At 52.5% G+C, this 16,426-nt stretch overlaps 1 protein-coding gene across 3 annotated transcripts in view; it reads left to right on the top strand.

Moving 5' to 3' along the window:
* Positions 1-16,426, top strand: part of dner (delta/notch-like EGF repeat containing) — a 384,518-nt gene that overhangs the window by 313,882 nt on the left and 54,210 nt on the right. For 2 of the 3 annotated variants that reach the window (XM_072473932.1, XM_072473929.1), the window contains exon 7: positions 3,071-3,184. The exons of the other annotated variant lie outside the window; for it this stretch is intronic. In XM_072473932.1, the coding sequence (XP_072330033.1) occupies positions 3,071-3,184 (114 nt within the window). The remainder of the gene's footprint in view (positions 1-3,070; positions 3,185-16,426) is intronic. 3 annotated transcript variants of the gene reach the window in all.

Genomic DNA, 16,426 nt, shown 5'->3' with positions numbered 1-16,426 from the left:
GTCTGCACATTCTCCCTGTGGGTGCATGGGTTTCCTCCGGGTGCTCCAGTTTCCTCCCACAGTCCAAAGATGTGCAGGTTAGGTGGATTGGCACTGATAAATTGCCCTTAGTGTCCAAAATTGCCCTTAGTGTTGGGTGGGGTTACTGGGTTATGGGGATAGGGTGGAGGTATGCGGTTGGGTAGGGTGCTCTTTCCAAGAGCAGGTGCAGACTCGATGGGCCGAATGGCCTCCTTCTGCACTGTAAATTCTATGAGTTGCTGTGGGGCTGGAGTCACTTGTAGGCCAGACCAGGTAAGAACAACAGATTTCCTTCCTGAAAGAACATTAGTGAATAACAACAATGGTTTCATGGTCATCATTCGACTTTTAGTTCCATATTTCTTTTAAATTGAATAACAAAATCCACCATCTACCCTGGTGGGATTTGAACCCACGTCCCCCTTACCCTGCATCCCTGAATTACTAGTCCAGTGACAATACCACACTACCACCACCTCCCCTCACAGCCAAGCAACTCGAAATTCCCATCCCTTTCTGCCAATATGAATGGTTTCTAAGCTATTTCAATGGCAATCCTTCAACTGTTATAATTCTACAGCTTTATGAACCTGGCGCCAATTTGTGATTCATTTTGCTACATTTCTGTTATCACAGGCTGTTCCCCTTCAACTACCCACAAACCATTCCATTCCTGTACTGCCTTGATCTTTCTCACCTTCCCAATTGCCTCTTCCACCTCGCTTAAAGCAATGATTCACTGTCAAGGATGGAAACACAGAAGTTGGCAACTCACTATTATCTTAAATTAAAGGGGAAATACAGTGGATGCTGGAAAGCTGAAATGAAAGCAAAATATGCCAGAAAAACTCAGCAGGTCTGACTGCATCTGTGAAGAGAGAAGCGCAGTTAACGTTCTGAATCCAATATGACCCCTCTTTGGAACAGTCTTAGTTTTTCCATCATTTCTGTTTTTACTCCATTACCTTACTTCAGTGTCCATTTTTCACATGTGACTCGAGGCGGTGAGTACTAACAGGCAGTCACAGCTGACCATGACTGGCAACTGCTGCATGTGTCCTTCCAATAGCAATAAGGAATGCTCAGTATGGGGCAGCACGGTGGCGCAGTGGGTTAGCCCTGCTGCCTCACGGCGCCGAGGTCCCAGGTTCGATCCCGGCTCTGGGTCACTGTCCGTGTGGAGTTTACACATTCCCCCCGTGTTTGCGTGGGTTTCACCCCCACAACCCAAAGATGTGCAGGGCAGGTGGATTGGACACGCTAAATTGCCCCTTAGTTGGAAAAAATGAATTGGGTATTCTAAATTTATTTAAAAACAAGGAATGGTCAGTATGAGTGGGGTCACTGGAAATTCTTTCCCTCCCAACAACAGCAGCAAGTAACATTCGTGCCACAGAAGTGTCAGGCAATCACCATCTCCGATAAGAGAAAATCCAACCATCTCCGCTTGACATTCAATGCCATTATCATCGATGAGCCGCCCACGATTACCATTAACTAGAAACAGAACTGGCCTAGCCATGTAAATACTGTGGCTACAAAAGAAGGTCAGAGGCTGGAGATCCTACGGCGAATAACTCAGGCCCTGACTCCCCAAAGCCTGTCCACCATCTCCGAAGCACAAGTCAAGAGTGTGATGGCACACGCCCCATTTGCCTGGACAAGAGCAGCCCCAATAACACTGAAGGATCTTGACACAATCCAGGACAAAGCAGCCAGCCAAAATGGCACCCCATTCTGCATCTTCAACATTCACTCCCTCCATCGCTGATACACACTGGCAGCAGTGTATACCATCTACAAACAACTCACCAAAGCTCCTTAGCCCGCACTTTCCAAACCTGTGATCTCCACCACCGAGAAGGATGGGCAGCAGATGCATGGGAACGCCGCCAGCTGCAATTTGCCCTCCAGGCCACTAGCCATCCTCACTTAGAACTGTATCGCTGTTCCTTCACTGTCGCTGGATCAAACCCTGTTGGTGTACCGACACCACATTGCAGCGGTTCAAGATGGCAGCTCGCCACCATCTTCTCAAGGGCAATTAGGGATGGGCAATAAATGCTGACCTATCCAGCGATGCCCACATCTCATGAATGAACAAAAAAAAAGCAACAAGTTACATTTAAATAATTCCTTGAAGTAGTAAAACATCCCAAGATGCTTCACAGCAAAGTTGTCAAAAATTATTTATTGACTGGATTTACCAAACCGTACACACATGGGGTGTCTGCATACTTGCAATATCTAACATAGATCGGGGTAAGATTTCCACAGGGGTTCTCTGATTTCTTGCTGTAACTTTGCTGGAAGATCAGCAGGTACCCCAGAGAAGTCGTGCAAGCGCTGTTTCTCCTGGGTATCCGCCAATGTTACAACAGATTAGAGAATCCCTGCTGAAATTGTAAGCATCACTGTTCATAGATATATGCACAAACTAAAAAGCACAGCTGTGGAAGTGACTTGAGGTGAGAGCCAACAGTATAAATAAGCTGCTCAACCAGTCGGGTGTACATTCAAGCACTGAACAAGGGTTCTGCCATCAGTACTGGCACAGACCTTGTATAAAACCACTATGCCTTAAAATATTCAACATTGTAAATATTGCAAGTGTAAGTTATTAATCTTTCCAATAAGTATGCACTACTGACAGGATCAACCAAGTGAGAATAAATGTTGACCAGGACACTGGGAGAAGCTGTGTGAGATGTTTCATTCCTGAAGGCAGAAGATTTTTGCCTTATGAAGCCAATTGATGCAGAACTGTCTTTTGCCGATTCAATACTGAGCAATGGCTATCTTATTTTGTTAAATTTTGTTTTCCAATGAAGGGGCAATTTAGTGTGTTCAATCCACCTACCCTGCACACTTTTGGGTTGTGGGGGTGAGACCCACGCAGACACGTCCTCGGCGCCCTGAGACGGCAGTGCTAACCACTGCGGCACCGTGCCCGCCCCGGCAATCCTTTTCACAGTTACTTTCTTGATGGCACTCTTGTTCCCTAATATGAAAAATAGTTATATTTTATGGATCTTTTATGTGTTACCAGCTTACACAGGGGAACGGTGCCAGTCTCAAATTGATCACTGTGTCTCACAACCATGCGAAAATGGAGCCACCTGCATGAGCAGAGCCACTGGCTACAGCTGCCTGTGTCCAGAAGGTAGGCATTGAACATCAACATTTATTGCTTTAAATCTTCCTCAGTGATGTGTCGTGGAAGCGTCCAAAAGAAACTGATTCCATGAGGTGTGTCCTTTCACCCCAAGGTACTTTAGTACAAGGGAAATAGCCAAGTTCTTCCAACCATTTAAAAATGTGGAATCTCACTGGATTTTACAAGAGATTTTTCAAACAGTGTATCGTTAACAGTATGTAATGGATTAATTGGAATAATTCTATTAAATAGAGTAATTAATACTCTTATTCTCATACACATACATTCCCAATATAATTGAATGAAGCCCCGATCTCCATTACAAAATCTGCAGTATGCTGTGTGACATATTTGCTGAAGTTACCATTATGTGTTAGGGTAAATAGAAACAAACCTGTTGGACTTTAACCTGGTGTTGTAAAACTTCTTACAGGGTAAATAGAGACATTTTAGTTTTGTTCTGTGTGGGACTCCTTGAAAGTGGAGTCACAGGTGGACAGGGTGGTGAAGAAGGCAATCGGCATGCTTGGTTTCATTGGTCAGAACATTGAATACAGGAGTTGAGACGTCTTGCTGAAGTTGTAAGGCCACACTTGGAATATGGGTGTACAGTTCTGGTCACCCTAATATAGAAAGGATGTTATTAAATTAGAAAGAGTGCAGAAAAGATTTACTAGGATGCTACCGGGACTTGATGGTCTGAGTTATAAGGAGAGGCTGGATAGACTGGGTCTTTTTTTCCCTGGCGCGTAGGAGGTTTAGGGGTGATCTTATAGAGGTCTATAAACTAATGAGGGGCGTAGATAAGGTAGATAGGCAACATCTTTTCCCAAAGGTAGAGGCACCTAAAATTAGAGGGCATAGGTTTAAGGTGAGAAGGGAGAGATACAAAGGATTTCAGAGGGATAATTTCTTCACACAGAGGGTGGTGAGTGTCTGGAATGAGCTGCCAATAGTAGAGGTGGGTACAATTTTGTCTTTTCTTTAAATTTAGTGCATCTAATTAATTTTTGTTTCTAATTAAGGGGCAATTTAGCATGGCCAATCCACCTACCCTGCACATCTTTGGGTTGTGGGGGTGAAACCCACGCAAACACGGGGAGAATGTGCAAACTCCACACGGACAGTGACCCAGAGCCGGGACCGAATCTGGGACCTCGGCGCCGTGAGGCAACAGGGCTAACCCACTGCGCCACCGTGCTGCCCCACAATTTTGTCTTTTAAAAAGCATTGGACAGTTATATGGGAAAGCTGGGTATCGAGGGATATGGGCCAAATGCAGACAATTGGGACTAGTTTTGTGGTAAAAACTCTGTGGCATGGACAAGGTGGGCCGAAGGGCCTGTTTCCATGCTGTAAACCTCTATGACTCTATGAGTGAACCTCAAGTCCCCTACATATCAGAGATAAAAGTAACAAGACCTAGAAATCAGACAGAGAACCCTTGTCACTGTTATAAATTTGTTTACTGGAATATGACCACGTCACTTTCCCAACTTTGGTGTATAGAAAAGCACGGTGAAATTTGCACCTATACCATTTGGGTAATAAACAGTTGGAGACCACCAAAGTTATATTTTATCTCAAAAGCTGTAGTTTCTATTATCATAGAATTATCATAGAATTTACAGTGCAGAAGGAGGCCATTCGGCTCGTCGAGTCTGCAATGTCAGGTATTTAGGACAAGTAATATCAATTGATTCATTAATGTGTCACAATATTTTAATTGATCTGTTAAGCAAGGCGTCCATCTAACACGATGCAGCTATGAAACTACATACCAAGGCCTTCCTGAAATATAGACACTTATGGCCAAACTGTAATGTTTATTCTGTATAACTGGTGTGGGCATGTAAAATGTACAGCAGTGCTCGTTAACATATCATTAACGGGCCCAAGACGTAATTGCTGGCCTCCAGCGATGCTCTGGGTCCGGCAGGTGGAAGTGACGCTGTTGCGATTCATGTGTGGTATTTTAAAATTGGGACCGGGCGCCACGGCTGCTGAGGGAGAGAGGAGGTAAGAAAAGTTTCCAAGGGCGCAACAATGGGCTGCCAGTTGTGCCGGTGCCTGGGAGGAATGTGCCAGGGCTGGGGGGATGGGCAGCACGGTAGCATTGTGGATAACACAATTGCTTCACAGCTCCAGGGTCCCAGGTTCGATTCCGGCTTGGGTCACTGTCTGTGCGGAGACTGCACATCCTCCCCGTGTGTGCGTGGGTTTCCTCCGGGTGCTCCAGTTTCCTCCCACAGCCCAAAGATGTGCAGGTTAGGTGGATTGACCATGATAAATTGCCCTTAGTGTCCAAAATTGCCCTTAGTGTTGGGTGGGGTTACTGGGTTATGGGGATAGGGTGGAGGTGTTGACCTTGGGTAGGGTGCTCTTTCCAAGAGCCGGTGCAGACTCGACGGGCCGAATGGCCTCCTTCTGCACTGTAAATTCTATGATAATTCTATGATAATCTGGGATGTCCCCCTGGGACCGAGGCAGGGTGTCCGGGCACGGATTTGCCTTGGCTTGCAAGGTGACTATCTGGCTGTGCACTCCATCGACTTCCCACTGTGACCTGTAATTGCGCAGAGTGCCAGCAGCATTCTGGGTGTCGTCGCCCCCCCCCCCCCCCCCCCCCCCCGCCAAGAACCCTCATACCCCAGCCGACCCATCAACGAGATGGGCATGGTACAGCACAGCCAGTACCCCACCAAGTGCTGGCACTCCACTGTGCACTGATTTGAGGCGTTGCCCCATTACAGAGGCAGCAGGGGCAGAGCGCACCCCAAACAGCGTACGCATGCCTTTGGCACCCACCCTGACTAACTGCCCCTCCCAGGGCGAATGCCCCACCAGTGACACTATCAGCTAGCTCACCCCACAGCTCCCATCCACCATGTCCTGGACAGGTAGGCACAAGCCGTTTGTCACAAAGAGGATCCACAGCACACCGCAGTTGCAGTTCCAATGGGTGCCGACCCGTCTCACTCAGCCCCAGTCATTGCCCTGCCCATACGCATGCCACCAAGCATGCGCCGGTCGGTGACACAAGGTGCTCACTCCTACCCCACAACCAAGTGCCACCCTGCTGGCGGGGTAGCACATGGCCAACCCAAGGAGGACACACTCAGTAGATCCCACAAGAGGGCACAGGACAGGAGCTTTGTGCCTACATGGGTAGCGTCAGCCAGCGGTACCCCTGCTGGCAGAGAAAGGTGGTAGGGTTAGAGCCCCCCCCCCAGTGCCAGGCACTGACAGGGCCAGGGGCGTGGTGCAGAAGGCAGAGTGTAGGGGGGAACGGCTGGGTGTGGATGGAGTGGGACCTGGGGCAGGGGATGCAGTGCAGGCCAAGGCTACCGTGTAGCATGTTGGACATGGTGGGCATGGGAGTACTTGTTTCCACCCCCTGCAGGAAATGGATTTCGGAATCCAGCAAGGAATGGTTGGCTTCTGTCTGGTGGAGACTGCAGGAGCAGGGGTTGCTCAGGGAGGACGCTGCAGAACAGGATCCTGCCCCAGAAGAGCAGGGGCCAGCCAGTGAGGTTTGAGAGCCGGCCAGCCGAGGAGAAGGTGGGAAGGAGGTGCCACATATGGCCCCCTGTATATCGCAGCACCTGTCCTTTGACGATCTGCCGGACCGAGCGCATTGGTGATGACTGCGGCCGAGCAGGGAGACTGTGCGACATCTGTGCCAGATGATGGTGCACCTGGAACCGTGGGGGTATGGGGAAGGACACCTGCTCCCAGTGGCCGTCACGGTAATGGTTGCCCTGAACTACTTTGCCACATCCTTCCAGGCACCGAGTGAGGACTTGTCTGGGATCTCGCAGACACCCGTACACAAGTGTATCCACGCTCCTACGGATGCCCTGTATGCCTCGGCGGCACAATATGTCAACGTCAGCCTTGTCCGAGACCACCAGGTTGCCTGGGAAACAGGATTTGCCAGGCATGCTTCAGGTCCAGGGGGTGATAGATGGGACACACGTCCCCCTAAGGGCACTAGTGCATGAGGGGTGCCGTTGAACAATAGAAAGGGCTTCCACTCGATGAATGTGCAGTTTGTGTGTGACCATCGGCTGCACATCAAGCATGTCTGCACCCAGTATCCAGGTAGCCTGAACGAACCTTTCATCCTTGTACACACATTGGTGCCCGACACCTTCAAGGCACACCCTCTGGTGAGGGGTTGACTCTTAGGCAACAAGGGTTACCCAATGCGGTCTTAGCTGATGACACCTATCCGGAGGCCCCAGACCAATATCAATAACGGAGAAGTGTTAAAACGACACCCGTGCAGTGGCCAAGGGCGTCATCGAGTGGGGCCAAAGCCGACCTGAAGATGTGGTTCAGATGTCTGGACTGCTCTGGGGGGGGCCCTCCTGCATAGGTGGGTCTCCTACATTGTGGTGCCCTGTTGCAACCTCCACAACATCACACAGCAGACGGGCGGCGTACTGGAGGAGGAGGATGAATGCCGGGCCTCGTTCGACAAGGAGGGTGCAGAGAAGGGCCAGGATGGACAGGTCATGGGGCCCCGGGCAGGCACAAGCAGCGGTACAACCTGTGCACCAAGGTTGCCGGGTACAGGAGAATCTGATCACCTCCAGGTTCATGACAAGGGAGTCTGGCCACCAGTAGCTCAATCACCCCATTCTATCCTTAACAGTGGTAGGCATAATTAATGTGATTCTTTACATTGTTAGCAGTTCAAGTTGTGATTAAAGTACATTTAGAGATTTGACTTTTAAAAATTCATGTTGGGGCATGTTCTAATTAGCAGGATTTTCTCTTCACCAAACCATTATTTCCTCCTCTACTTTTATACTTCTCACTCCATTCTGTATTAAACACCGCTGAATTGTGATTATAAATGGCAGTGTTGTCAGAGCAGTGAGCACAATCTCTCAGGCTATTAGCCCGAGAGACACATTCTGCTGTCATAGTTTTGTGAATTCTATTGTTCAGTCAGCGACTTAAAAAATGCTGACACCTTTCCCCCCTGGGGAAGCATCCCCGCCTGTATTTAGTGGCTGTCTGACGGCAGAACTGTGTTTGTGGATTTTGTTAAATGGTTTGGATTTTACTCCAATTTGTGACCCATTTTAGGGAGGAATAAACAAACTGAAGTATTTATATATCTTCCTAATGAAATTCTTCAAAGGCCCAGCAGAGGTTTATCCACCTCATGAAAATGGAGGCAAGGAGAGGCTGTGAGGTGGCTATTTAACCCCTCGAGTCTCTTCTACCAGAGAGGCTGATCTGTGACCTGATTCCATGGGCGCGATTCTTGGTTGGCTGATGCCAAAATTGGTAAACGTGCTTGACGGAGAATCGGTTCCGACGGCAAAAACGTGGTGGCCGCCGATTTGACGCCAAATCACAATTCTCCATCACCTCGACAGCAGCGCCAATGCATCCGTAATGTATGTACAGTAAACACCGTTTGCATATCATTAGTGGGCCCGACCCGGTGTTTTCCGGGACCTCCGCGATTCTCCGCCTCCGATCGGCCGAGTTCCTGATAGCGCGGGTTCACTTGTGCTTTTACAAATCGTGAAGCCGGCATTGTGGCTGATGAGGGAGAGAGAGGGGGTAGGACATAGAGAGATGTGACCGTGGGCTGCTGGGCTGGACAATGGCTGGGCTGGTTGGGGTGGGGGGGGGGCCTGCCAGGGCCGGGGGGCTGGTGACCAGGAGACGGGCCGTGGGGCCGGGACGATACCCCAAGGGACTGGGGCGAAGTCCAGGCACGGACCGCCATTGCCGTGGCCTGCAAGGCAGCTATCTTGCTGCACGCCCCACTGACCACCCACCTTGGCCACTGGTTCTGCAGAGTGACACTGGCCGCATGAGTGCCCTCATCCCCACACCCAACCCTTCAACAGACCCCCCCCATCAGGTGGCATCAGGTGGCCCACTCAACGGCAACACCCATTGTAACCCCTACGTGGGCACGGGGTGGGGGCCGCGGAGCGTACCGCTGGCAAGGGCAGTGCCTGCAGATGGTACCCCAACATCAGGGTCAGACGCCAGGGCCAGAACCCCCACGATGCCGAACAACGATGGGGACAGGTGTGCGGTGATGGGTGGGGAGGTGGAATGGACATGTGGGGCAGAGCCCGCAATGCCATCCGGGCCACCATGGAGACTGGTGGAACTGGTTGGGCATGGTGGTATGTACCATGCTAACATGTTGGCCTTTCATCCCCTACAGACAATGGATATTGGAATTGAACCAGGAATGGTGGCCTTCCTCCTAATCGCCACAGCCCCTGCGACCTGTATTGCAGTTGCACGAGCTGGAGCTGCTGGAGGAGGAAGCTGCAGCAGCAGAGCATGCAGCAGAGGGGCATGCAGCAGAGGGGCATGCAGCAGGGGAGCGTGCAGCAGAGGAGCGTGCAGCAGAGGAGCGTGCAGCAGAGGAGCGTGCAGCAGAGGAGCGTGCAACAGAGGGGCGTGCAGCAGAGGGGCATGCAGCAGGGGAGCGTGCAGCAGAGGAGCGTGCAGCAGAGGAGCGTGCAGCAGAGGAGCGTGCAGCAGAGGAGCGTGCAGCAGAGGAGCGTGCAGCAGAGGAGCGTGCAACAGAGGGGCGTGCAGTAGAGGGGCATGCAGCAGACGAGCGTGCAGCAGCAGAGCGTGCATCAGGGGAGTGTGCAGCAGCAGAGTGTGCAGCAGAGCATGCAGCAGCAGAGCATGCAGCAGCAGAGCGTGCAGCAGCAGAGCATGCAGCAGAGGAGCGGGCAGCTGCAGAGCGTGTAGCAGAGGAGAATGCAGCAGAGCAGCATGCAGCAGAGCAGCATGCAGCAGAGCAGCATGCAGCAGAGCATGCAGCAGCAGACCGTGCAGCAGAGGAATGTGCTGCAGAGGAGCGTGCTGCAGAGGAGTGTGCAGTAGAGGAGCATGCAGCAGAGGAGCATGCAGCAGAGGAGCATGCAGCAGCAGAGCGTGCAGCAGCAGAGCATGCAGCAGAGGAGCGGGCAGCTGCAGAGCGTGTAGCAGAGGAGAATGCAGCAGAGCAGCATGCAGCAGAGGAGCATGCAGCAGAGCATGCAGCAGCAGACCGTGCAGCAGAGGAATGTGCAGCAGAGGAGCGTGCTGCAGAGGAGTGTGCAGTAGAGGAGCATGCAGCAGAGGAGCATGCAGCAGAGGAGCATGCAGCAGAGGAGCGCGCAGCAGCGCATGCAGCAGCAGAGCATGCAGCTGAGTAGCATGCAGCAGCAGAGAAGTGTGCAGCAGCAGAGCGTGCAGCAGCAGAGCATGCAGCAGAGGAGCGTGCAGCAGCAGAGCCTGCTGCAGAGGATCATGCAGCAGCAGACCGTGCAGCAGAGGAGCATTAAGCAGAGGAGCATGGAGCAGCAGAGCATGCTGCAGTGGAGCATGCACAGCAGGGCGTGCAGTAGTGGAGCATGCACAGCAGGGCATGCAGTAGTGGAGCATGCATAGCGGAGCATGCAGCAGAGGAGCGTGCAGCAGAGGAGCGTGCAGCAGAGGAGCATGCAGCAGCAGAGCATGCAGTAGTGGAGCACGCACAATGGAGCATGCAGCAGAGGATCGTGCAGCAGCAGAGCATGCAGTAGTGGAGCATGCACAGTGGAGCATTCCCAAGAGGAACAGGAGGCATCGCATGAAGCCTCGTGTGTACCGGCACCGCCCGCATTTCGAGGACCTACCGGATTGGGCATGTTGCCGAAGACTCCGGCTGAGCAGGGAGACAGTGCGACATATCTGCCAGATCATGGCACACCTGGCACTGCGGGGTATGGGGAGGAACTCACTCCCAGTCGGCTCAATCCATACATTTCAATGTGGACCAAGCCCACCACGGTGACTGGGCAGTGGGGTTCACCGTTATCGCTGAGTCCACGGGATGATCGACGGGGTGCATGTTCCCCAAGAGCACCTGCAGATGACAGGTCTCTCTACTCAAACTGAAATGGGTTCCTCTCGATGAACATGCAGCTGATATGTGATTCAGCTGTGCATCATGCATGTCTGCACCCGATACCCGGGCAGTGTGCACGACACCTTCATCCTGGCACACTTGATGATTCCTGACATGTTCAAGACGCTTCCCCCCGCTGAGGGTTTGGTTCCTGGGTGGTAGGGGTTGTCCGCTGCGATCGTGACTGATGACGCCTATCCAAAGGTCACAGACCGACGTGGAGACCCATTGCAATGACGCCCATGCCGCGAGCAAGGGTGTGATCGAACGGTGCTTCAGCCTCCTGAAGATGCAGTTCAGGTGCCTGGACCGCTCTGAAGGGGCCCTCCAGTATGGTGCTGGGAGGGTAGCCCACATCATGGCCGCCTGCTGCGTCCCCCACAACATAGCGCAGCAGAGCAGCAATGTGCTGGAGGAGAAGGAGGAACGCCAGGCCTCATCCAATGAGGAGGATGCAGGGGAGGGGGAGGATGGGCAGGACATGGGGTCCAGGGAGGCACGGGAGCCTGGACAATGTGGTACCAGGGCCAACACGCACGGGACGCTCTGATCACCTCCAGGTTCACCGACTGGAGAGGTGAGCGCTGGCTCAACTGCAGTCCCTGAGCCAAGCCCACCCACAACATCTGCCAATTGCCCCCCACCCTGCGCAACTCTGTGGCCGACCAGATGAGCCCACCTCTCACAACCTTCGGACAGAGCACTGAGGCAGGTTGTAACATTGTGCACAGGTGTTTGATGTGGAAACATATATGCAGATACATGCCCTAGCCCCTAACACTAAACTGTGCCCTGCACTTGTGCCAACTTTTCTGGCCTTAAGGAACCTAATGCTATGTCTAGGTGGATCCCAAGATGGTACATCAGGAGTGGAGGCGAACCCCTGCCAGAACCCCTTTAGTTTCGGACATAACTAAAACATGTGGACATGAGATTGGTGGAATTAGAGATAGAGGGGGGAATACGGTGCGGAGTGCGGTGAGAATAAACAAGGTATTTAGGGACTTCTATGGGGATCTGTATAGGTATGAGCCCCCGGAGGAGGGGGGGGATGCGGTGATTCTTGGACCAACTGAGGTTTCTGAGGGTGGAGGAGGAGCAGGTGGCTGGTTTGGGGGCGCCGATTGGGCTGGAGGAGCTGGTTAAAGGATTGGGGAACATGCAGGCGGGGAAGGCCCTGGGGCTGGACGGGTTCCCGGTTGAATTTTACAGAAAGTATGCTGGGCCCGCTGCTGGTGAGAACTTTTAATGAGGCGAGGGAGGAGGGGACCTTGCCCCCGACAATGTCCTGGGCGCTGATCCCATTGATTTTGAAGCGGGACAAGGATCCATTGCAATGTGGATCATAAAGGCCGATTTCGCTCCTCAATGTAGACGCTAAATTGTTGGCAAAGGATCTGGCTACGAGGATTGGTGACTGTGGCCCGGGGATGATCCATGAGGACCAGTTTGTGAGGGACAGGCAGTTAAACACGAATGTGCAGAGGCTCGTAAATGTGATCATGATGCCCTCGGTGGAGGGGGAAGCGGAGGAAGTGGCGGCTATGGACGCGGAGAAGGCCTTTGATCGGGTGGAGTGGGAATATCTCTGGGAAGTGCTTGGGAGGTTTGGGTTCGGGGAAGGGTTCATAAGATGGGTCAGGCTGTTATATAGGGCCCCAGTGGCGAGTGTGGCTACGAACCGACGGAGGCCGGAGTACTTTAGGTTGTACCGCGGGACGAGGCAGGGGTTTACACTGGCAATTGAGCCGTAGGCCATGGCACTGAGGGAGTCTAGGAACTGGAGGGGATTGGTCCGGGGGGGGGGAGAAACACTGGGTGTCATTATATGCTGATGACCTGTTGATATATGTTGCAGACCCAGTGGAGGGGATGGCCGGATCCTTAGGGAGTTTGGAGACTTCTCGGGCTATAAGCTCAACATGGGGAAGAGTGAGCTCTTTGTGGTGCATGTGGGGGACTAGGGAAGGGGGATAGACGAGCTACCACTGAAGAGGGCGGAGAGGAGCTTCCGATACCTGGGGATCCAGGTAGCTAGGAGCTGGGGGGCCCTGCACAAGCTCAATTTGACACGGTTGGTGGAACAGATGGAGGAGGATTTCAAGAGATGGGATATGCTGCCACTCTCCCTGGCGGGTAGGGTGCAGTCGGTCAAGATGACGGTCCTCCTGAGGTTCCTGTTTGTGTTCCAGTGCCTGCCCATCCTAATCCCCAAGGCTTTTTTTAACAGGTAAGCAGGAGTATTATGGGATTCGTATGGGCGAATAAGACCCCGAGGGTGAAGAGGGTGTTTTTGGAGCGTAGCAGGGACAGTGGAGGGGGGCTGGCGCTGCCAAATCTATGTGGCTATTATTGGGCAGCTAATGTGGTGATGATCCGTAAGTGGGTAATGGAGGGAGAGGGGGCGGTGTGGAAGAGGCTAGAGGTGGCGTCTTGTGTGGGTACGAGTCTGGGGGCGCTGGTGACTGCACCGTTGCCGCTTCCGCCGACAAGGTACACCACGAGTCCGGTGGTGGCGGCGACTCTGAAGATCTGGGGGCAGAGGAGGTGACATAGGGGCGAGGTGGGGGGCCTCGGTCTGGTCCCCGATACGAGAGAACCACAGGTTCGTTCCGGGTACGATGAATGGGGAGTTTCTGAGCTGGCATCGGGCAGGGATTAAAAGAATGGGGAACCTATTCATCGATGGGACTTTTGCAAGCCTAGGGGCGCTAGAGGAGAAATTTGAGTTACCTCCCGGGAATGCTTTTAGGTACATGCAAGTGAGGGCGTTTGTGAGACAGCAGGTGAGGGAATTTCCGTTGCTCCCAGCACAAAGGATTCAGGACAGGGTGATTTTGGGTGTATGGGTTGGAGAAGGCAAGGTCTCGGCGATCTATCAGGAACTGCAGGAGGCGGAGGAGGCCTCGGTGGAGGAGTTAAAGGGTAAGTGGGAGGAGGAGCTGGAGGGGGAGTTGGATGAAGGTCTGTGGGTTGATGCCCTGAGTAGGGTTAATTCTTCCTCCTCTTGCACCAGGTTCAGCCTAATACAGTTCAAAGTTGTCCATAGGGCGCATATGACAGGGGCGAGGATGAGTAGGTTTTTTGGGGTGGAGGACAGGTGTGTGAGGTGCTCGGGGAGCCCAGCAAATCACGTCCATATGTTCTGATCGTGCCCGGCGCTGGATGGGTTTTGGAGGGGTTTTGCGAGGACTATGTCCAAAGTGGTGAACGCCCGGTTCAAGCCGAGCTGGGGATTGGCATTATTTGGGGTATCGGACGAGCCTGGAGTGCAGGAGCCAAAAGAGGCCGGTGTTCGAGGGCCGAAGGGCCTGTACTGCGCTGTTATGGTCTATGTTCTGGCCTTTGCATCCCTGGTAGCCCGGCGGAGGATCCTACTAATGTGGAGGGATGCAAAGCCCCCAAGCGTGGAGGCTTGGATTAACGATATGGCAGGCTTCATCAAGCTGGAAAGGATAAAGTTTGCCTTGCGAGGGTCTGTGCAGGGGTACTCCAGGCGGTGGCAACCATTCCTAGACTTTCTTAGAACGTTTGGTGGAGGTCAACAGCAGCAGCAACTCAGGGTGGGGAGGGAGGGGGGGGGGGGTTTGGTTTTTCTGTTTTGTTTAGGTTAGAGTGGGGTGTTTTCCTTACTGGCGTGTTTATTTGTTAAATGGGGGCAATTGTATTTTGTTGGAAATCTCATGTATAATTTTTGCTTGTTTTGTGCTTTATTCTTTTTTCTCTGTTTGGAGCGTTTTGTTGAAAATTGTTGAAAATTTAATAAATATATTTATTAAAAAAAACATGTGGACATGGTTCACGGGCCTCCTTGCGCACCGCCCACACCTATCCTCTACCCTCAAAGAACATGTTCATCCTGGCCACCGTCATATGCGCCCTATGAACTACCTTAAACTGGATAAGGCTGGGCCTAGCACATGACGAGGATGCATCCACCCTCCACAAAGCCTCCTCCCACAACCCAGCCTCAATTTCGCCCCCGCCCAGTTCCTCTTCCCATTTCTGCTTGACTTGTCATATCGGGGCACCCTCCCAGTCCATTAGCTCCTCGTAGATCTCGGTCCCCCACTCCTTCCTTCGATACCACCTTATCCTGTAATCCAGGGGGCAGCAAATCAGGATCCTCACAAAGTCCGGAACCTGTAAGTATCTGAACCCAATCCCACTGGGCAGCTCACATTCCTCCTCCAAGACGGCTAAACTCGCAAAGTGGCCCCCCGCAAACAGATCCCCAAACTGCTCAATCCCTGCCCGTCGCCACCCCTAAAACCCCGTGTCCAACCCCCCAGTGCAAGTCTACGATTACCGCAAATCTGTGCCCACACCGAGGCACCTTCCAACCTCAGATGCCTCCGTCACTATCCCCACACCCACAGGGCTGACACCACCACAGGGTTCGTGGAGTATTTGGTCAGCTAGAATGGCAGAGGCACCAAAAACAATACCCTAAATTTGTACCCCTGCAAGAAGCCGCTTCAATCTGCCCCCATGCCAACCCCTCCCCCACTACCCATTTCCTTACCATAGCGATATTCGCTGCCCAATAATAATTCATTATGTTTGGCAAGGCCTACTCGCAGCCCCCTCACCCCCCGCTCCAACAACACTTTCTTTACCCCTGGGGTTTTCCCCATGCACACAAACCCTGAGATCAAAGTATTCACTTCAGGTGGTTGCATTCTCAAGGGTATGCTGCCCTTGTCCTTCTGGGTAGTAGATGTTGCAGGTTTGGAAGATGCTGTCAAAGGGAGGCCTAGTGGGTGCATCTTGTATGTTGAACCCACTGCTGCCACCGTGTGCCAGTGGTGGAGGGAGTGAATACTTGAGGGTTGGATGAAGTGCCGATCAAGAAAACCTGAGAAGGTGGTGGTGAGCTGCCTTCTTGAACCGCTGCAGTCCATGTGGTGTAGGTACACCCACAGTGCTATTAGGGAGGGAGTTCCAGGATTTTGATCCAGTGACAGTGAAGGAACAGTGATATATTTCCAAGTCAGGATGGTGACTGACTTGGAGGGGAACCTCCAGGTGGTGTGGTTCCCAGGTAGTTGCTGCCCTTGTCTTTCTAGATGGTAGTGGTCGTGGGTTTGGAAGGTGCTGACGAAGGAGCCTTGGTGAGTTGTTGCAGTACATCTTGTAGATGGTACACACGCCTGTTTGTCGGCGATGGAGGCAGGGAATGTTTGTGGAAAGGGTGCCAATCAAGCAGGCTGGTTTACCCTGGGGCGTCTTGAGTGTTGTTGGAGCTGCACTCATCCAGGCAAGTGGGGAGTATTCCATCACACTCCTGGCCTGTGCCTTGTCGATGGTAA

The sequence above is a fragment of the Scyliorhinus torazame genome, chromosome 14 (genome assembly GCF_047496885.1).
Source record: "Scyliorhinus torazame isolate Kashiwa2021f chromosome 14, sScyTor2.1, whole genome shotgun sequence".
In the NCBI taxonomy this organism is placed as follows: Eukaryota; Metazoa; Chordata; class Chondrichthyes; order Carcharhiniformes; family Scyliorhinidae; genus Scyliorhinus; species Scyliorhinus torazame.
Note: the sequence above shows the minus strand (reverse complement) of the source record. Positions and strands in the feature narration are given on the sequence as shown.